The 15,698-nt window shown below is 47.3% G+C and overlaps 1 protein-coding gene across 2 annotated transcripts in view; it reads left to right on the plus strand.

Moving 5' to 3' along the window:
* The first annotated feature begins 1,656 nt into the window (after positions 1 to 1,656).
* Positions 1,657 to 15,698, plus strand: part of MED13 (mediator complex subunit 13) — a 57,070-nt gene continuing 43,028 nt past the window's right edge. The window contains exons 1-3 of one of the 2 annotated variants that reach the window (XM_063174104.1): positions 1,657 to 3,119; positions 4,931 to 5,165; positions 14,500 to 14,668. In XM_063174104.1, the coding sequence (XP_063030174.1) occupies positions 3,054 to 3,119; positions 4,931 to 5,165; positions 14,500 to 14,668 (470 nt within the window). In that variant the 5' untranslated portion in view covers positions 1,657 to 3,053. The remainder of the gene's footprint in view (positions 3,120 to 4,930; positions 5,166 to 14,499; positions 14,669 to 15,698) is intronic. The other variant, XM_063174105.1, reaches the window with a different exon arrangement.

Here is a 15,698-nt window from a genome sequence, read left to right on the forward strand (position 1 = left end):
TGAGAGGATTAGTAAGATGCATACACTTTCCAAACATCTCTTAAAAATAGCTTTCACTGTCACTGTAGCATCTTAATTCTGAATAATCTCACAGTCCTTCTGCAAATCTGTGCATGTAGTAACAGAGAAGCCACCTACTTCATCCTCTTGAACTGCACAATATGGATCCGGGCATGGATGGAAAAAAATGGGTTTGGAGTTGGGCTCTGCTTTGGCAGAGAGGCTGTCTGTGGGACTAGTGAGAGCATTAATGCTTGCATTAAATATTAAAGTCAGCTTTCACAATTCTTGCCTATCTTTTCAAAAAGGCTCCGAGATCCTCACTCTGGAATTTGCTCTGTGCAGATCTCGGGAATGCTCTGCCAAGGGGTGGAAGCTGTGGCAGGGGAGCCAAGGCGAGTGTTCCTGAGCTGGGGCACACTCTGTGCCCGGACTTTGGCCCGGGCTGACCAGAGGTGCCCCGGGCTGGGCACAGAATCCCAGGATTTCCACAGGGATCGCCGAGTCCAGCCCTTATGGCCCACACCGGGATCAGCCCTGGAATAGATGGGAGCCCCAGCAGGGATTAGGGAACGGTGTAAATATCGAAATGGGGTTGCCAAAAGACGCGCCAGGCTCTGCCGCGTGCTGCTGGGACATGGCACAGCGGGCACGAACTGATGCCCAGGGAGCTCCACCTGAACATGGGGAAGAACTTATCCAAGGGGCGCTTTACCCAGAGAGATTGCGGAGCCTCTCTCGTGGCAATGTCCCAGACATGATCCTGTGCTCCTGGCTGTCCCACCGCGCTCCTTCCACCCCGAGCCATCCCCACCATCCCGGGGGCCGCGGGCCCAGCGGGAGCGGGACTCGAACCCGCGGCCCCGCCGCCGCGCCGCCTCCAGGCCCAGCCGCTAGATGGCGCCGGCCCAACGAGCAAGGCGGGGGCTCCGCAGCGCCCCGGACGCCCCTGGCGGCCGCGCGCCGCCGCCGCACCCGCCTTCCCCCAGCGGCGCCGGCGGCCATGGCGGTGCGCGCCCACGTGACGGCGCGGCGGCCAATGGGAGCGCGGCAGGGGGGCCCCGACCGCCGTCCCTGTGGCCGCCATTAAAGAAAAAGGGTCTCGGAATTACCCGGGAGCCGGATCCGCTCCCGCTCCGGCCATGGGGGACCCGCGCTGAGGCTCCCGCCGCCACAGGATGCCGCGGCCGGGCAGCCGCCGACAGAGGCACCGCTGAGGGGAGGCGACGCGCCGGCGGGGGCTTCGCGGCACCGACTCCGCCAGCGGCAGCAGCGGCGGCGGCCGCCGCGTCCCTGTGTGTCGGCGGCGCCGGGAATTGCGGGGCTCCGACCCCTTCGGGCTGAGCAGAGCCCGGGGCTCGGCCGCCGCCTCCCCGCCCTGCCCAGGAGCCTCGGGGAGGGGGCCCTCCGCCCACCTCCCCCGCGGGGACCCGCACCTGAGGAGAGCGAGCGGTCTCGGGGCTCCCCCGCCCCCCCGGCACAGACCGCTCCGGCCGAAGACGATCGTTTTTTATATTCCCCCCCCTCGCGCTTTTTTTTTTTTTTTTTTTTCCTTCCCCTGTTTTGTTGTTTGTTTGGTTTTTTTTTTTTTGTTTTTTTTTTTCTTTCTTTCTTTTTTTTCCCCTTTATTTTTAAAGACCGGCCTCGCAGCTGAGCTGGTCCCTCCCCGCCTCGCCGCCCCCCGGGCTCCGGCGGGGGTCGTGTCCCCCTGCCCGCCGTGAGGGCTCCGCTTCCCCCGAAGAGACTTTGCGGGGTCCCCCGGCCCCCGAGGACAGCTGGGGAGGACCAGGCTCCCCGAAGACACTCTGCGATTTACCGCGTCCTCCTCCTCCCCCGAAAAGGCTGGGGATCGGCCTCCCGGAGACTCCTCCATCCTTCCCCGAAGAGACTTCGAGGGTCACCCGCAATTTCCTCCTTCCACCCTTCTCCCCCTCCCTCCTTTCCCCACGGAAGGAATTTTTACCCAGCGGAGGATATTTTGGTTTCGCCCTCGCTGCGAAGAGTATTTCGTTTTGGGGAGGGGGGGTTTCCACACGGGAATTTAATCCCCCGCTGGGCTGCTAAGGAGACTTTTGCGGCCTTTCTCTCTCAAGGAATACCTTCCCCCCTCCCCTGCCCCCGCAGATGTTTTTTTGGGGTACACCCCAGGAAATTTTTCTTGCTCTGCCTTTACGAATTCTTCAGACTGGCCTTGCTTCTGGCCCCTGAAGTTTGTTTTTATGATTTTAAATTTTAATTTATTTGGAATATTTTTGGAGCAGGGGAGAAGAATCTGACCCCCCCACACCCTGTTGCCCTCGGACTCCGAAGAGACGAGCCTGGATTTTTCTCTCTCCCACGGCCAATCCTTCCCAGTCATTCCACAATTTGCCCCTTTCTCATCTGATGACTAAAGGAACAGGAGGAAGAGGAGGGGGGGTTCTGGATTAATTGCCCCCGCTGGATTATTTATTTTTTCCTGCTTCTCTTGCTTGGCATCTGAGAAGAGAGGAAGGAGGGATGTCAACTGATTTTTACCCCTAGCCCCCTGGATTAATTACCCCATTTTTATTCTCTTGTTGGATCAATTACCCCTTCACCTTACCTCCTCTCCCTCCCCTCCTTATGCGAACGAGAAGACAAGAGGAACAGGGAGGATTTTGATCTTAATCTCCCGTCGTTGGATTACTTACCACCTCCCTCTTTCTGTTCTCCCCTTCCACGGCGGCTTTACACCCCCGATTGAGCTCCAGAAGACGAGAAAACGTTCTGAGTTCCTCTTTAATTTTTTATTTTATATTTTTTAAAATATATTTCCCCCCCCCCTCTCTCCCACACCTCTCTGTCTCTCCTCGCGGGTTATTCCCCCTGCCACTATTTCGCGTGCGTGTGTCTGTAAATCCCTTATTTAATTGTATTATTATTTGTGCGTGTGCAGAGCCCCCCTCCCCCTTTCCCTCTCGCTGTCTGTCTCTCCCTCTCTCCCTCTCCCTCTCTCTCTCTCTCTCTCTGTCTGTCTCTTTCTTTCTTGTCGGAGGCTGTGGGATAATGGCGTGTGGGTTGTGGCTGTGAGGATGAGTTCCTGCTTCGTGCCGAACGGGGCCAGCCTGGAGGATTGCCATTCCAACCTCTTCTGCCTGGTGAGTGTCGGCCCCCGGCTCGCAGCCGCCCGGGGCCACCGAGGGAAGGGCTGGGAGCTCCGGGGGAGGGGGAAGGGGCAGTGGAAGCAAAGCAGCCATTTTTAGCGGAGCTTCTGCTGGATGAGCCCTCGGAGTAGGCCCTGCCTGGAGCAGCCAACTCTCCCATGCCCCTCTGGTTCCCCTCCATCGCTGTCAGTCTCGCCTCGCCCCTCCCTCCGCTTTCTTCCTGGATAGCAGCCTCCCTGGAACTCGCCTTTTCCTTCCCTTTCCGTGCCTTCCAACTTTTCCTCCTTTCTCCCCTGCCCCTGCCTCTGAGCCTGGTGTTTCTCGGAGCTGCTGCTGCTGCTCCCGGCCCCACATCTCGGGGAACTTTCTCTTTTCCCTCCTCACTCGTGACATCCCAGGCGAATCCTCCCCTTCTTCCTCGCTTTTACACGGATCCCTTTCCCTGCTTGTTTTTATTCTGGTGATGCCCTGCCTGTCTTGTGTTTTGATGTGCACCATTTTGTAGTCTTTTTTTTAAACCCAAATATCAAATGGTTCATATTGTTGAATTTTGGTAGCTCCAAGAGTAAATTCGATATAACTGGACTGTGATGCAATTTTTTGGTGTCTGTGCTGAGCTGTTTCATCAGCTTTTAATGCAAATGAGCTAATCTTAGCTGTCTGCCTGATATTTATGATCCTAGAGATTGTTACAACAATCCTGTGCCAATCTGTGGCACTCATATTTTTGGATGGAGGGGAATCCGGGCGGCCTGACTGTGTCTGCAGCCTGCATCAGGCCTGCAGCTCCAGATTAATAGTACAATTTTAAATCTGAAAGTCTTTCTGAAGTAGCAACTGTTGCAGACAACCTTTCATCTAAATTGCTCTCCTGCTGAAGGTGGGGAGGCTGCCATGTTAGGTTTAAATGTTGCAGTAATCTTTTGTGTGTTGTCATATTGGGAAGACAAAAAATAGTAACTTCTTAGCAAATGCCAGCCTGCCTGGCTCTGCCTTCCCAAAGAGAACCCGGGGCAATGCCTCCCCTACCTGCCTTAAGGTGCCTGTGCTGGAGTGAAAAAACTGAGTGCTAAAACTTGGTGTTGTGGTGGAGATAATCCAGGAATTGTGTGCTTCCTGTTACACACGGTAGTAGCTCTTTCCCTGTGTAAAGCCAAATTAATTTTTGCCTAGGAAGGGGTTTAGTGGATCATTATCAGCGTGGTTGCAGGTCTAACATATAATTGAATGATAAAACGAGGATTTAAATCATTGAAATGTGGTGTGAGGAATGAAAAGTATGATAGCTCTTGGTAAAATCAGTGAAGACGAGAGATTTCCCGGGGGGAGAGACAGAATTTTTTTGCCATGGAGAAACTTGTGAAATTTTCCCAAGTGGTAGATGGCTGGAAGAACGTGTGATTTACTGTATCACCTATTTCCATGGAGTAATCTTGGATGGAAAAGGCAGTGTATGCATAAGTAAGCAAAAAGAAAGATGTTCTTTGCTAAGGCAAGTGTTTAGGAGATTGGACTGTGTCAGTCTGTGAATAATAACATTACTCACTCGTCTTTCACTCTTTTACTTTAAATCAAATCCGCTTTTTCTCTGTGTACCCTTAAAGCTGCAGTGAAAACAAACAGCTCTTGCTTTCCTGCAGTTATTAAACTGGGAACACCCAGGGATCCTAAAGCACACACAGAACCAACCAACCAACACAGTTCCACGAAACCCCGGGGGATCCCTTTCTCGCACCCCTTTCCCCGCGTGCGGATGCGCTCGCTGCGGATGTGCCCGCACGCTGACAGCCCTTTTCTCCCTGCAGGCTGATCTGACTGGCATTAAATGGAAGCGTTACGTGTGGCAGGGCCCAACGTCTGCCCCCATCCTGTTCCCGGTGACGGAGGAGGATCCCATCCTGAGCAGCTTCAGCCGCTGCCTCAAGGCCGACGTGCTCAGCGTCTGGCGCCGCGACCAGCGGCCCGGCCGCCGGGAGCTCTGGATATTCTGGTGGGGGGATGACCCCAACTTTGCTGACCTGATCCATCATGATCTCTCAGGTAGGAGCTTGCTGGCACCTTCCTCTGGTCACTGGAAGGATCTGTGGGTTCTCTGGTCACTGGAAGGAGCTGTACATTCTTAGCTCGCTGCTACTCAGGGCTCGTTTCCGACACCTGCGCCAGGTGGAGCGTTATCTCCAGAAAAGATGAATTTGTTGGTGTAACCCTCACCAAATTACTGCAACTATCTGCTCTCCCCCTTGGACTGCTGGATTTTTCAGAAACAAGGGATTTTTGGATTTTTGGTCCCCACTTGTTCCCTTGAAAGAAACAAAACACAAGCCTATGAGTTTTGGCAGCTTCTTCATGAGAAAGCTGTGCTGAAAGCTGTGCCTGTGATTCACAAGTGATGTCTTAAACATGTTTTGATAAGATCCCTTTTGTTTGGGCAATTAGAATTTTCAAATTCAAATAGTAAAGCTCATTTTATTATGTAATAAGAAGTGTAGAGGTCTGGGCAGCTCTTGAGCTTTTTGGAGTTGTTTTGGTTGGAATTCACACCATCAGTGAGAAGCCCTCAGAAGGAGGCACCAGGAGCTAACCAGCTGTTTCCATGCAAAATCTGTAAACCTTTTAGTTTTTATGATTCCTCTCCCCCACTTTTCCTGGTGCCCTGAACCTGCTTTCAAACCCAGCCTTTTGAAAGACTGACAATATTTGTATTTCTCAATAATGTTGTACTTCAAATTTGGCACCTTCCTTTGGAACTGTTTGCTTGTTGAGCTCAATTCCCCACGTAGATGGTTCCAGCTGCTTATCAGCAAGGTGACGAAGTTAGATATTTAAATTGGGTGAGTCTAAAGGTGAGACTCAACTAATTCGAGGGAAAAAAAAAAACCCAACAAACACATCACTCTAATTTCCTTTCAAATAATGTACAGCATTCAGATTACTGAAGTGTAAAATGAGCCCAAGGTTTGGTGACCTGGTAACCAGAAATTGTTAATGCTGCCTCTGTGTGTGTGTGTGTGTGTGTGTGGATAAGCTGGAGAACAAACAGGAGTTTAAAGTGCCACTGAGGAAGTTGACTTGAAACAATTTAATAATGTGTGGAATTTTCATACAAAAATACTGTGATCTGAAAAACAATTGACGCACTGAAATGATGTTTATTTCTTTGAATAGTTGACTTCAAAGATTGGGCTGTTGCTCCTATTCCTGTCTGTCCTGGAACTACAAACTTTGCATTTTAAATGGCACTTACACTGGAGTTTGCTTGGTATTTTAGTGCATTGGAGGCTTCCTTATTATGACCTATAAATAACCTCAGTTGTGACCTGCAGGGAACATCCTTTGTGTGCCTGAGATGTAACTTGGACCCAGTGCTGGGTGGTTTTGGCCTGGGCCTGCCCTGAGCCAAGACCAGCACTTGTGTGGAAGGACCTGTGTGAATTTTGTGTGCTGTGGGATTAAATTGAGACAAACAAATTTAGAGTGGGAAATCCAGTGAAATTTAAGCCATTTGGAAAGTGCAATTTTGTGCTGCCTAACCACTAAAATTATTTGTTTGAGCAACTTTCTTTGCCACTTCTTGAATCTGTCTGCTGGTGATTTATCACAGAGGGACATTTGGCAACAGCAGTGGTTTGTAGCTGCAGTTCCAGCTCAGCCCCTTGTTTGTGCTTGTCCAGCATTCCCCTTTTGCACAGGTAGATAAGCAGGTATCATCCCAGGGAATTACCAACTCTTAACCTCTCTTAGGGTATAAGGCAGAGATAGTGCAGGATTAGAGTCTCCCAGCCATGTCTTTGGGTATTTTCTTGGTTCAGGTCACCTGTGGGTGCCTGTGCTTCCCCAGAGCTGTTCCACACGTGTTGTGTGCAATGCTGCTGCTCCTCAGGCTGTCACCTGCAGCTGTGTCTGACACTGCAGAGGTTTTGTCCTCCTGGAATGAAAAAGAGAATTTGTGTGTGAGGCTCTGGTGCCAGGAGCTGGGATAGATCCTCCTGTGCATCACAGCTGAGGGGTGCCCACAGCTGCACTTCTTCTCTTTGCTGTTACACAAAATCTTCACGTGGATCTCATAGAAGAGAGAATTATGGCTGAACCCAAACAATGTTATCTGACCTTTGTCGTAGCCTAATGGATTTTTTCATCGGTGGACAATTTCTCCTGGTAATTCACACTGCCTTGTTCTCCCAATGACTGCTTGTTACATTTTCAATGGGAATGATAAATGACTTCTTAGCACAGGCTTGTTACCTGCAAAATTGATTGGAAATTGTTTGCTGCTGGAGGCTGAGGTGCTGCCTCATTTGGAAGTTTGCTGCTGGATGGGTGAAGGATTGTCCTGCAGGATGAGGACAGGGAGGAATGTGGGAGCATTTTGTCCCTCAGTGTCTTTGGACAGATTTCTCCTGGAGAAGTGGCCCTTGAGAGACCCCTGGTTAGAAATCTGCCAGAGCCACATTAATAACTCCTGATTCTGCTCCCTTTGCTCTGAAACTCTGCCTGCTCAGGACAGGTTGGTATTTTGACAGTTTCTGAATTTTTGGTGATGTGCAGTTTCAGTGAACAATGGGTGTTCAGTGACTGGAACACATCTTGGTTATCAGCCCTGGGGGATTTGAAATATGTCAGCTTCCCTTTTGTCCCCTTCCCAAGATGCCTTCAGCAGGGGATGCAGGGTTGGGAATGTACATCTTTGCATATCAGATTGAAGAAATAAATGCTATCTCTGTGTTCAGCTGCACATTCTGCAAGTTCACTCTGTGCCCTGGAGTCACGTTTGAATCCTGCTCGTGGCTGTGTCAGGGTTCTCACTGCAAGCCTTGGATAAGTGTCTTGTTGATGGTCAGGGATTGTTGTTGCCTCGGGGCATGTCAAAAGGAGACTTGTTCAGAGATGCTGATTGATCAGGAATATTGACTTCACTCAATCATTTATTTTTTTCCCTTCCCTAGGAACCTACTTACTGTACATACAGCCAAAAACCAGAGCTCTGTTTCTTTCCCAACGTAGCTAGAGGCAGACAGAAGTTAGTGAAATGTTATTTTAGCCTCTAACAACCTCAAAGGTTATGTTTTTGTTCTGACAGTGAGGCTTGATTATAGTAATTCTTGCAACTCAAACCCTAAAGTAGGACATCTCTTCCAATTTCAGCAGGCAATGGTCTCTCACAGCTCTGATCAGCAGTTATTTTATTAGAAAGGTTCTCTCTTATTTTCATGTGGCTACTTCTGCTCTTGGATTATTTTCTTTTAAATTGGCAGTAGATGATTTTAAACCTGAGAACAGTGGGGTATGAATTATGTACAAGACATAGTCCCAAGGAAATGGTTACAATTTGATTAATGCTGGGATAGGGGAATGGTGCTATATGGCTTTGACCTTCAAATTGCATCTCTTAAATGGTGAGCTGCAAGATGTATCTTTTTCATTCTGGTGTCTATTAAATTTGGCTAATTTACTTTAAAAATTAAAGAGTTGTCTGTCATATATCAAGATAATCAGTTTTTGTTTGCTGAACAATCTTGCTCGTGCTTCTGTGAGGGGGAAATGTATAAAAATAATGGTGGCTGGAGGAGAGCTGGGGAGAATCCTGGTGTTTGTCTGGTAAAAACAGTCATGGCAGCACAGTCTGATATGTGCTGTGTGGTTTTCAGTGCATGTGCATTCTAGATCAAATCCCTGTCCCCAAAAATGCAGTGAGGTTGTGCTGATGTCAGCACTGAGTGTCTCACTGCTCCAGGACAATGGAAAGCAGAGGATGAGCCAGTTCCCATTCCAAGGGGCTGCAAACCCTGCCAGCTGCAAGGAGTTGGCAAAGGCAGCTTGGGAAAGAGTTCAGCCAGTGATGCCTTTTTAAAATAACAATTGCTCCCTAAGATCATTTAACTCCCACAAAAAATACCAACAAAAACCCAACAAAAAGGGGAAAGGATGCTTTTACACCATTGTGCACCTGGTGAGAGCAGGGTGAGCTGCAGCCCCGAGGCTGGGCAGGATCTGTGTGTTCTGAGGCAGGCAGCAGAGGCTTTCCAAGTGTTCCTGCTGCATTGATGCTTCAGCATTTCCTCAGTCCTCCATGTTAGAGATGTAGCCACTTAAGCAAAAGTGCTGATAAGCATTATGCAAAAATTACTGAGGCAGTTTTATCAAACTTCTGTGTCTGGCTGTGAGCTCAAAGGTGACAAAGATTTAACTTTCCCTCCCCATCTTTCCCTGACCACCATGCACGTGAAACATCAGTGGAGCCAGGTGAAAATGCTTTGTCACAGGCAGGGAATGAGGGTTTGGCACGGGCTCGTGTTGGTTGTGTGTACAATGGCACGTGCAAAACCACCTGGGTACAGCAGAACACTGAAATATTTCACTTACTGAACACTTACAGAACACTGAAATATTTCACTTGCACTGCCACATCTACCTGAGTGTGGAATTACCCAGTGTGGTGGAGGGCATGGGATCCTTTAGCTGGGAAGTTTTTCAGTTTTTCTTGTGGCTTGTAGCCAAATTTACACCTTCAAATGGAGAGGGAGAGCAGTTACCTTGTTATCCTTGCAAACTGCCATGGCTACACTCTTACAGAGAGGTTCTGCTTTGAATTGTCAGGATTTAGGGAAGATTCTGCTGGGCAGAGAGCATAAAACCCCTGTGTGTGACACTGGTAAAGGCCAAGCAGCACAAAAAGCAACCTGGAGTGGAGCTGAGTGTTCTCACTGTGGCATTTTGGACAGTTTGGGTGCCCAGAGTCTGGGATTCAGATCCTGTTCAGTGAGTGTAGATAACAGACACCACTCTAAGAGCAACAAACTTCAGCTGTCTTACTCAGATTCTTACACTGGTATTTTAAAATTGTATTGTTTTCCTTTTTTTCTTTGCTTCTCACTTGTTTCAGGCCCTCAAAACAGAATTTCAGTAGCTTTGCTGGGTAATTCTTGCTTTGAGCAGTTTAAAGTATTTTAATTCAAAAATCTGGGGTTTTAAATGGAAAACTTCTACTCCAAGTGTTTGTCATATCATTACAATATTGTGCACATGACTCTGTTTATTTACTTCCCTTGGAATCTGGGGTTTATATAGGAAGTTTAATTGTATAAATCAGGTGTGTGTCAGTGTTTTTATAACTGGCACAGTCATATAAAGGAGCCTGTGAGGTGAGAAATGCTTCCAAAAGAAAAGTCTCACTCCTGATATGAAAGAATGGATTTTTCCCCTGTGTAATTGAAATAATTGGGGGGAACTGTACTCCAAAGTGGAGGCTTTGTTTCTTTGCACAGTTTATTTTAGAATTCATTGAGCATTAGGGAGATATTGTTAATGGTGTGATAAACACTCAGCCTGTGGAAGAACTGGTGTTTACTGGTGTGCTGTGTGCTAAAGGAAGGAGGGAAATTCATGTTTTAGGTCTTGACAAAAATATCATTTTGAAGGCTGTATATTTATCTGTGCAATATAGATTTATCTCCATATATGTATTACTTCTTAGAAATCCTTGATTAGTAAATTTTACTAAATATCTATGAAAAACAATATGCTTTAAAAACCTGACATAAATTATATTTTAATATTTAAAGATACTCCTTATTCAGAATTCACTAAATTTACAGGAGTTTTGTATTTGGAGGGTGCTCCAAATTTTTTCTTTACTCTTTACACCACACAAACAGAATGGCACAATCAGTAAAATGAACTTTGCTGGTTCAGGTGAGCTGTGGGAAGAATTGAAAGGAGAACATAAAACTTCTGAAGGCCTCCAATAAAATTGGTAACATTGAGAAGGTGCTGACTGATAAAGTTTGTTTATGTGTAGTATGCAAATTGCTTTTTCCTGGCCATTGTTTCCATGAATTCCTCATTCCCTGATCATTTTTAGCTTCATTTGAGGAAAACTCTGTCTAATATTTGATATAAAGAGAGAGGGAGCAGTGGGATATGAGCATAAATTGTTTAATGGATTGACATAAAAATAAGTGTGCTGGGGAAGAGCTGAGTGCTGTGGACAGCTGAGAGAACTCATCAGAAATGAAGCACTTGTAACCTTCAGCTTGCCAGAGCTCTTCTGTGGATAACACTTGTCCAAAGTGAAATTGTGGCTTAGCACCTTTGGAAAAACGAGTCAGCAACTTCTTTTGGTTTGTTAGCATTATCAGATGGAACATTTGGATTCATTGTTTAAGAAAAAGGAGAGGACCAAAGTGCCTCTTCCTCTCCCCCTCCTGTAATGAATGGTTTGCTGTGCACAATTTCTATTAAGTGGGAGGGGTTTTCTCATGTCGAGAAACAACAATTTGAATTAAGAAGAAAAATAGTTGGCAGATGTGAGCAGATGTCATGTTTGCTTCTCTCCACCACTAAAACAGGGGGAGGGGAAGGACTAAATAGACTTCAGAAAGTCAGAGAACACTTACTGCTGGCTTTTTTGCATGAATTTGAATAATGTTCTGAAGTGAGGGTTTCTTGAGCTGACAGCTTCTTCTACCTTCCCTTTCTGTGGCAAGGTGAGCCTCACTCAGAGCAGTGGTCTGGTGAGCAAAAATTGGAGTTTTAATTGTGCTTTCCATCTCAGACCTTGCACTTTCTCCACATAACACACTCAGCTGAGAGCTCTCTGGTTCTGCAATAACCTGAGGGAGGAGAGCATTCAGGAATTACATCCTGGGGCAAGTCCTTGCTTGGAAACTTGATCATAGCTTGGTGGTCCTGAATGGAGCTTCATCCATCCTGAATGGAGCACCTGGCTACAGAGAATGGAAACATCTCCTTTGTGTGAGCACCAAAACACAAGATTTGTGTTATTTCAGTATCCCTACAATCATCCATGGCATTGCCACACCAGGCAGCACTGGCAGAACCACAGGACACAGCCTCAGGCTGCACCAAGGGAAATTTAGGCTGGATATTGGGAAAAAGTTTCTTGCAGGGAGGGTGATAAATTCTGGAATGGCTGCCTGAGGAGGCGGTGGAGTCCCCATCCCTGGGTGGGTTTAAAACAAGCCTGGATTTGGCTCTCAGTGAAGTGCTGGGTTGGACTCAATGATCTTAAAGGTCTCTTCCAACCCAGAGATTTCCTGAATCCTATGAAATCTGTAATATGCCAAAACAAAATTAGTCATATAAACTGGAATTAGCTCCTTCCATTCAGTCTTCTGGAAGCTCCTGGATGTGTACAAACCAAGAGTGTAACCTTTGAGATGGTGAGGAGTTTATTGTGCAGCTAAAGTCCACGGTGAGCCTGCCCAGGAGTTAATGTTTGCTCTGCTGGGCCAGGGCAGTGCTGGGCACCCCAGGGCTGGGGAGCACCCCCCGAGCTTGGCACGGCCACCTCACACCCTTTGACTTTGGACTTTTGTTGCTTTTTGTTACCAGAGCCGTGTGTGATGTTGCTGCAGTGAGTTACTGTGTTATCTTGTAGCTTTACAGTTTTTTAAAAACAACTTTTTGCTCCGCTCCAGCGCTGGAGTAGGGTGGTGGGGTGGGAAACTTTGTGGTGAGGTCTCTGCTTTGGGAAATGCTGCTCCTTGTTTTGCCTTGTCTTTCCCAGAAAATTATTTCGTGGAGTGATTCATCTGTAATGATGCACACCTCCTCTCTTGTAAATGATGGGCAGGTTTGTTTACTCTTATTCTGTCCCTCAGAGTTCCTGGGAGTGACTTTCTTTCACTCACAATACCGGCCTTGTGTGGAAATGAACTTTTTCCTGTGTGGAATATACCAAAATACAAACATGCTCACCATGTTTTGGTTCCAGTAGTATTGAAATTCCCTTCTCTGACATCTCTGTCATAAATATTATTTATTGTAATAATCTGTAAGGTTTTTCCTAGCTAAAACTCTGAGGTGTGTGGCTTTCTAGAAGCTCTCTAATTTAAGGATATCAAGACTTTAGTTAATAATATTGCAACCTTTTAAGCTTGTAAGTGGCTTCCAGAGAAAGGTGAAGGGGTTTATTTCCAAGGGAGGTTTAAATGCAAGGATTTGCCTGTGTTGTGAGGTTTTCTGACCATGGAGCAAAGCAGGGGAAGCAAAATTGTGTGTGAGGGAGAGGGGAGCAGGCACAGAGCTGCTCAGAGCTGGCTCCAGCCCCTGGGGATGTGCTGGGACAGAGGAGAACCTGTTCCCACCTGGGCTCTGTGGGAGCTTGGAGCAACGACCTCCACAGGTCCCCCCTGACCTGAATTGTTCCATGACTATCCAGAGCCTGGAGTAAAAATGTCTCCTTATCTATGTCAGCCCAGCTTCTCCTCTCTCTGCTGCCTGGAGTACAGAGCAATGGCATCTGCAGAGTAACTCTGCTGGGTTAGTCCAAGGAGAGCAGAGCACATCCTGAGGGGTGGATGTGAACCACAAAATACCAGGAATTAGAGCCAGAAAGGCAAGATATGAGTGCCAGGGATTTAAGGGCAGTATCTCAGGCTTCATTATATTATAATATTATTATTATCCTCCTGTTAGTGTTGCTGGGGATGAATGATATCAGATATGTCCTGGGAGACACCCAGGGACTCCCAGATGAGCCTTGTTTTACCTGGGTGAGGGAATGCAGTGCCAGTGCAGCTCTTTGGAGCTGTGCTTGTGCTTTGAGGGCCTCTAGACCCTGTTCACACACTGAGCAAGAGCCACAGTGGTGCAAGAAGTTGCAGCTCCTTGTCACAAATCTCACTTTTCTATTTGGCAAATCACCTTGGCTTGTGTGCCTGTGTTTGATTGTGGGCACAGAAGGTGTCAGTGTTTGACTGCAGAATCCCATTGGCAGGAGCTGGGCATGGTCTTGCTGATTTTTCTCTCTGTACATCAGAAAGCAGGGCCAGGCTGCTTAAATATCTTCATTTTTAATGTTGAATTTAAAAGAAAAATGGCAGTTTTGAGTCTTGTGAGGAGAATCAGGTTGCTCTGACCAAAATTCTGAATCTGAGCATTTTTCATTATCATTGAGGGTCAGTTGATTGCTGACTTTTATTCCTGGCTTTTTTCAGTCAATGCCACTCAAAGACACCAGGATATATAAAGTCTGGTTTTGATAAACTTATTTTTAAGCCTAATTGTCACCAATCCTGCAGGATGAGTAACCCAGACTCCCCAAAACACCTCACAGACAGATCCCACAGCGCTCCTGCAGCCTGCAATACACAACACGCTGCTGCCACTTGTTTCCTTTGTGTACAAACAACTGTTGAATCTTCTCTCCCTGTGGGGGATGAGATATTTTTCCAGCTGATCACTTTTAGCAGCTCCATCCCAAAGCGAGCAGAGTTATCTGAGCACCACAGGCTGCCTTTGGTCGTGCCGCGAATATCTCCGAAAGCCCTGTGGGATAGAAGAGGCTGTTGTGACGTGTGTGCCATGACAGGATGGGATAAAAGGTGATTTCTGTTTCCCCTGTGCCTTGCAGAGGAGGAGGATGGGGTGTGGGAGAACGGGCTGTCCTACGAGTGCCGCACGCTGCTCTTCAAGGCCGTGCACAACCTGCTGGAGCGCTGCCTCATGAACCGGAACTTCGTGCGCATCGGCCGCTGGTTCGTCAAGCCCTACGAGAAGGATGAGAAGCCCATCAACAAGAGGTAGGAGCCTTCACTGTGCTCTCTTGGAGAAGCTGGAGGGTTCGTTCTTTGTGCTAGAAGAAAGGTTTGACGAAGAGGCTCCTGTGGGTGATTTATTCTGGAGCCTGGGTCTCTGCTCTTTCTTATTTTGCGGCTTTTTTGGAGTTCTTCAGAAGTTTCTTAAGATGAAAGGAAGTAATGCTAAACATGGTAAATAATCTCCTCTGTGCTGTACCCATGACTTCAGAATCCCTTCTGGTACCCACGTCCAAACCATGGACAATGGGTGTTGGGAAAGAAGGTAGAGTTTTCCAGAGAGGAAGAAAAAGATGCCTGAATGAAGGTAGGAAGAAAAATATACCTGAATGAAGGTGTCTCATCTTTATGGTTCTGCATGAAGGTGTCTTACCTTTAAGGACCTGCATGAAGGTAACTCATATTTAAGGTCCTGAATGAAGGTAACTCATATTTAAGGTCCTGAATGAAGGTATCTCATATTTTTTAAGGTCCTGAATGAATGTATCTCATCTTTTTCAAGGTCCTGAAGGAAGGTATCTCATCTTTAAGGACCTGAATGAAGGTATCTTACCTTTAAGGTCCTGAATGAAGATACCTTGTCTTTAAGGTCCTAAATGAAGGTACCTTTTTTTAGGGTCCTGAATGAAGGACCTTATGAAGGTGCACCTGCCCTGGCCCTGCAGGTGACAGGAGCTGGTTGTGCTTGCTGACACCAAAGACTCCTCATGGAGAGCTCCCAGCTGAGCTTTGGCTAAATGGCATCCCATGGGAGATGCTGAGAGTTTGGAATGTCAGCTCCTGGTCAGAACCAGGATGGTTCTGCTGTCTGGGAATGCTGCTGGTGAAAGGATCCATGTGGCCTCCATGCTGGGGGGGAGGAGAGAGTTTTTGATCTAAATTGGAAGGACTTCTTCTCATGGTTCTAACGTGGTTTGACACGGTCTATGTTGCCTAGCAATAAATAATGAAATGAATAAAAACTAGGTTAGCTGGAACAAGTTTAATCGCTGTTCCCAAATCAGCTTTTAAAATC

Source organism: Melospiza melodia, chromosome 21, assembly GCF_035770615.1.
Source record: "Melospiza melodia melodia isolate bMelMel2 chromosome 21, bMelMel2.pri, whole genome shotgun sequence".
NCBI lineage: Eukaryota > Metazoa > Chordata > Aves > Passeriformes > Passerellidae > Melospiza > Melospiza melodia.